Below are 5,994 nucleotides of genomic sequence, written 5' to 3'. Positions count from 1 at the left end.
AAACCGGAATAAATTTTATGTGTCCCACCTCTTGAATCAAAATACCACTTAAAACCCAAAAACCTTCGAAAGAATTTAACTGAGTGTCAACATTTGTTAAATTTAGAGGCCATGTGATTTCCACTTTTGTTCCGTCAGTGTTAAATACTGTTTAATTACATGCACAAATGTGACTGGAGTGGACACGTTTGTTTCTCTTCTGTCAACTACGAAATGCGTAAACATTTATGAATGTAAATATTCAGTTTGCAGAAACGGATAAAAATGGATTGACAGTGAGATGGTTACTGTTTTTTTGTGTTTGCTTTAATGTGCAAAGTACCAAAGTTATGTTTACATAAGAGCAACCGACAGAAACAACGGACACAAAGCAGTCTCTGTCTGGAAACGTCACGCATTCTGTGGCTGTTGACTTTTTTTTTTTAAATTAAAAAAAAGGTCCATTGAGCTTGTGGCCCGCCCGGCATCATCTCAAATCGAAAAGTAGACAGAAAAGCAGTTCAGTAAAGTCACATTACACCACCATGTGTTGTAAAGTCATTTAGTTTTTTATTCTAGCCTCCTTTGGATGATTAAAGTTCAGCCATCAGTTTAGTCTTAAATATAAAAAGAGCAGCTTCCAGTTGAGGGTCCTACAGTCTGCTAGGTTTCTTCAGTGAGGCAGGGTGGTGATCCTCATACTCTGACTTGCAATGGGGTACGACACCATAGGGGTGGTGGCATGACTCATGGTGATGCCCGGCAGAGGCTGGGTCATGGACACAGCAACAGGTGCCACGGACACCGCCACCTGGGCCATGGAAACAGGCGGGGCCATCCCTTGGGCGATGGTCTGCGCCAGGGCAGCTGAAAGAGGGGTGATCTCAGGATTGAGGTGGGGGGCCGTTGGTGGGGCCGCATTAGTTGGGGGTGCAGAGGGGGCACCGGTGGGAGCGACCAAGTCTTGCTGGGTGACGGGTCGAGGCTGCAGTCCGGCACTGCTCAGCGTAGTGTGGGTCTGGGCAATGCTGTGGTTGTAGGAGCTGACAGCACCAACAGGGGGCGCCAGATTCTGCTCAGTGGGGGCAGGTGTGGAGGACAGGGTCATCACCTTGGCTTGGCTTCGGAACTGGGCGTTTTGCTCGAGAAGAACCTCATTTGTGGCGAGGAGATTAGTAACCTTCAAATCAAGACAAATAAAAGCAAATCAGCGCATTTTCTTTTTCAAATAAGTTCCTTTATGTCAAACATCCTTCCTTAAATGCAATCCTAACTTTTCATCTTAACATTTTTTAAGCTTTCCCATCAGGATTTTTTTTATTTGAATCAGCTGATGTTTGAGGGTATTTCTTAGTGATTTATGAGAGTTCTTGTTAGTAAAATTACAGAACAAAGGTCTTACTGTGTATTTAACCAAAAAATACTGTTTATAAAACTCAATCTAAAACAAATTAGGAATGTCTTTAACATTCTGCAAAGTAAATATTATACAGATAAAATTCAATTGATCAGATAAACATGCTAACATCTTTATGTCCATGCCTGAACAATAATTCTCAGAAACATTTAGCTAAAGTCCGACTTGTCAGACTTCTTTACATATTCATGTTCTTCCTAGGAACTGCTGTTGTCACAATAATAGAAGCAACAGCGGGTGGACCAGATGCTCAGAGGAATCCGACAGATCAAGTCCTTGAACAAATACGAACACGGGGCCGCATAAACATCCTGCTCTGACTACAGGTGCAGAACCCACCTGCTCTGCTCCCCATTCTCACACGACGAGGTAGTCAATGTAGATGATTGTAGCCTTGGAAGAGTTTTGAAATAAGCATTAAAATGTCTTTTAAAGCATCAATAGTAAAGGCAGCATGTGGGTTTCTCAAGCTGATTACAGCTGTTTGTTTCTGTAATTTTAAACCTCAGCCATAGTAGAACAAAGCTCACTTTAACTGTTAGTATTACTGTGGTGTGGCACGGTGCTGTGAGACAACTGTAGGAATTTTTCCATCTAATGTTGTCCACACATCACTGATGGACCTTTTAACATTGTGTTTTGTTGTGTGTGAAAAGGCTCATGGGACATTAAAGAGAGCTGAAGTGTCACTGACAGATTCAACTTGGTCTTTTGAGGTTATATCACTCGTAAATAAAAATTAAAAATCTTTTGTGCAAAGAAGAAAAATAAATCAATTAGAGGGATTCTGTGATGCTATGAATATTCAGCTGGATTGTTTTCTGAGACAAACTGGAGAATAAAACAGAAAGAAATCTTTATGTTAGAACTTGAAAATGACGTCTGTTTACTGTCAAACTGGTTAAAAAAATGTGGGGAGCATTGGTACCTCATCATGGTTTCAATGCTAGAAAAACAATCCAATCCAAAATCCAAAACAATCCAACTAAACTCAGTTTTCATCTCAAGTGGCTAACTTTTTTGCTTTGACTTATAAGATGAATTATACTGTAAAACACAATTAGTCTTATAAGTAATATATAAGTATACCTATTATAAGTATATTGAAAATTCACATTATTTCCTATTTTTATTTATATATAACAGAATATATCCTACTGCTGTATGTATTACAGATACCAAATATTAGTAACTGTATTCTGCCAGTGGTTACTATTTAAATTTCCATTGTTGAAACTTGCGGATTACATTTCAGGATTATGTTCCGCTTGTTTTTAATCAAGTTAAAAAGTTGTCAGTGTAAGTCAACATTCAAAGTGGTCCCTCAACAAATTTCACGTTTGCAGTCCAGCATGTTTTCAGGTAATGTGAAGAGTAAAAGGCTGCAAATACAGCCTGACTGTTTCTCTCATTAAACACTGAATCAGGAGGGGGCAAGACTGCAGCCTCTCTGTCAGCAACGGGAAAACAAAAGTCTCCAAATGCAGTTGGAGACTTTTAAAAAGCAGAAGAGCATCATTCCACACAGAACCTGCACTGCTTTAGAAATGCTCTGTGGATTTATGTGGGATACATCTTAAGTTATTCACATCAACAAAGCAAAAAATACATTTTCGTCTCTGCTACTCTACTAGGGTGTGTTTTATTCGCAAGACTGCTCCACTGCATGTAAAAGCAGTTATCTGTGTGGTTTAACAGACGCTTAAGTTAAATATAAATTTTAGTCATCTGACAAAACATAGGTAACACAAACCCAGACAGATTATGTATTTTATTTTGAAATGAACCAGGAAACTTATTTCTGAGTTTAGACTTTAAACATGAAGTTGAACTGTCTGCAATTTAAGACGGATTTCCTTTGAAAATAGATCGATAGTCTTAAATGGTATCTAAAAATTCATCCAGGTGGATTCCATCATAGTAGTAGATTTAGTTTAATTCTGAATTGACAAAGCCTTTTGGATAAGAGGTGAAACGTCTTTTAACTTTGTCCAGGTGGCAGCCCCTAAACCTACTACTCTGATTTTACTGAAAATGTTTTTATTTAATGATTTTGTGTTTTATATGATTATAAAACTTCTGTTTGCCCCCTCTAAATCAGTTCTGAATAAAATTTTCAAATATGTGCTGTCAAAGAAGATCAAATTGATTCCTACTGTGAACAAAGAAACGTTTTTAGACTTAAAGATGTTATTTGACATGGTTTAATGCTGAAGCTAATCAGATTCCTCTTCTTTTTCAGGAGGATGCAAAGACTAACCGTCATATGTAATAAGTGGACAAATAAAAAAAGCTACTTTGGGATAACCTAGAGTGGCTTTTTAAAACAATACATTTTACCCAGTTCACACTAATGTGCTCTTCAGTCAGTGTGACTTTGACAACATTGCTTCAAAGGTTTTATCCTAACCTGTTTCTTCAACTCCTCCACTCTCTTCCTCAGCAGAGCATTTTCTTCTTCGAGGAATCTGTACTCCAAAGGACGAGATGGCAGGGTGGCCTGAACCCCGAACTCATAATGTCCACTTCCACTCCCATCTGTCAGACGGAGCCCCTCCAGCCGTCGTCTCTTCAGCTGCAGGGAAGTGTGGTCCATTGAGGCCTCCAAGGAGCTGGCCTCAAGCAGCCCACTGTCAAGCAGTGGTTCATACACAGAGCTCCTATCGTATCGCCGCTGGCCAGAAGAACCGAGCGACAGGCAACCGCTCATGCCACTTCCTCCTACTCCACCGACTCCTGAGATAGCTGTATCTCTGCAAACCCCAAGGCTAGGGCAGCCAGTCCCCATTATATTACCAACACTTCCACCTCCCACAAGTCCCTGCATTGCTCCACAGGTGACCCCTCCCCCACCCATCCCTCCTCCAGTATTTACCACCCCACTGGTCCCCTGACCCATAATGGCACCCACTCCAGCCCATGAAGGTTCATACTCGTAGTCTTTTTTCACATGGCGAAATTTACACTTATTGCCTCTTTGGCACTCTCCCTTAAGGAAGTCTCTGCAGATGGGAACCTCGCCGCGGCTGTGGGGGAGGTCCATTGGGGATAGTCCGAGTCGTGCTGCAACTTTTCCTCTGAGACGGGGGGGCAGTGCTCCAGTTTTCTTGTAATAGTCCTCATCTTCTCTTGAGCCGTGGACAAACCGACAGCTGGCGCGCAAACACTCCTTATTTTGATGGTCGTGACAAAAAATAAATTCGTTCTTTTGGACTCCCAAGTCTGGAACCTCATTGACATCCGGGTGTCTAAAACGACAGCGCTTCCCTCTCTTGCAGACGTTGCGTATAAAGTCCCTGCAGATGCCGTCTAATGCCAGACCTGCTCCTTGGCCTCCGACCCCACTGCTGCCATTGCCAAGCGCCGCTCCGCCCCCCATGCCCTCTGAGCCACACACGCTTCCGCCAACGTCTGCCGAGCCCCCTGCCAAACCAGAACCAGGACCTTCGTCAACCAGAATGGCACAACTCCCACCACCACCTGACAGGTAGGAACTGTCTCGATCAGGCATGGCGCTCGGCCCGGCTTAAGGAGAAAATAGGACTCATGTATGTGGGGGTGTCTGACGCGACCTGGCAAACATGCACATAAACAGAAGTCATAGAGAACCCTTTATCCTTGAATCGAGAAAGTCTGCTACGCATTGATCTGCAAAACAAACAAATAAAAGCTCTTGTAAGCACCTTTCCAATACAAATATAAATTCTGGCATAAATATAGGAGAAGTTTCACTTTCAGATAAAAACAAGTTCCCAACTCCCAACAGTTGTATGGCGAATAACATCCATATTATTAAGGCATACATAGTTATTTGAGGCATCAACATCATATTAGGAAGTTCTGGACACGCTGAGCAACATTATTAATATGAAAAAGGCTAAATAGAGTGATTGCGACTAGCTTACCACGCTAACTGCAATGCTAATAGCTTACAAACATTGCCTAGCTGCTAAAACGTACCTTAGAACAACGAGGAAGTAACGGAGCACCACGGAGCCGCAATGTCTGCAGCTATTATAATAAAAAATATTCGAATAAACAAGCGTTTCTGCGTTTTTGTCTTCAAATATCTCAGGCCTCCGTGTTGTTTACCACGTCTATTGATGTATCTTTCAGTACCACCAAAGAAGACCTCCGTTCTCAATTTCTAATTTCCATACTATTGTGCGCCCTCTACTGGTAAGAGGGACCCATTGCAGCTCCAGAGAAGAGCTTCTCGTTGAAAACATTTTGTAAAATAAGACAAAATTTTTTAGACGGTCTACATTTACGGTGTTTGGAGGTTGGCGTTCTGGAAAATACGTTGAAGTCCACCTCCAATGACGACCAGACACGGTAGCCTTTTGTTTATTATGATAATGAGCTGTTAAACAAGATAGCAGCTGCTAGATATTTGATACACTTCTGTTTTCTCTCAGTTGTTCCTGCACTTGTGCTGCTGTCGCCCAGGATGGCAGCCTTTCAAGTCTGCATTGTCTTATTGCTGCTGTTGGTGGAAGCCTCAGGGACGGTGAAAAACTATTATGACATCCTGAAAGTTGAGAAAACAGCAACCGAGAGCCAGATAAAAAAGGCTTTTCGCAGGCTGGCGCTAAGGT

General features: G+C 41.9%; 1 protein-coding gene across 1 annotated transcript; it reads right to left on the bottom strand.

Annotated features, from left to right (window-relative positions):
• Nucleotides 1-527: 527 nt before the first annotated feature.
• zc3h10 (zinc finger CCCH-type containing 10) lies at nt 528-5,529 on the bottom strand. Its single transcript, XM_004069106.3, has 3 exons — nt 5,357-5,529; nt 3,807-5,044; nt 528-1,159 (listed from the first exon to the last, which is right to left on the bottom strand). Exons 2-3 carry the CDS (start codon nt 4,905-4,907, stop codon nt 653-655), a joined length of 1,608 nt encoding a protein of 535 aa, XP_004069154.1. The 5' UTR covers nt 4,908-5,044; nt 5,357-5,529; the 3' UTR covers nt 528-652.
• Nucleotides 5,530-5,994: the final 465 nt, after the last annotated feature.

The sequence above is a fragment of the Oryzias latipes genome, chromosome 5, assembly GCF_053564925.1.
Source record: "Oryzias latipes strain Hd-rR chromosome 5, Olatipes_Hd-rR_3.1".
Lineage (NCBI taxonomy): Eukaryota > Metazoa > Chordata > Actinopteri > Beloniformes > Adrianichthyidae > Oryzias > Oryzias latipes.
Note: the sequence above shows the minus strand (reverse complement) of the source record. Positions and strands in the feature narration are given on the sequence as shown.

Excerpts from the sequence above, each read along its gene's own strand:
- zc3h10 (XM_004069106.3), bottom strand. The coding sequence starts at position 4,907 with ATGCCTGATCGAGACAGTTCCTACCTGTCAGGTGGTGGTGGGAGTTGT. Across the intron at positions 1,160-3,806 it reads TGGAGGAGTTGAAGAAACAG|GTTACTAATCTCCTCGCCAC; the intron begins GTTAGGATAAAA and ends CTTGATTTGAAG.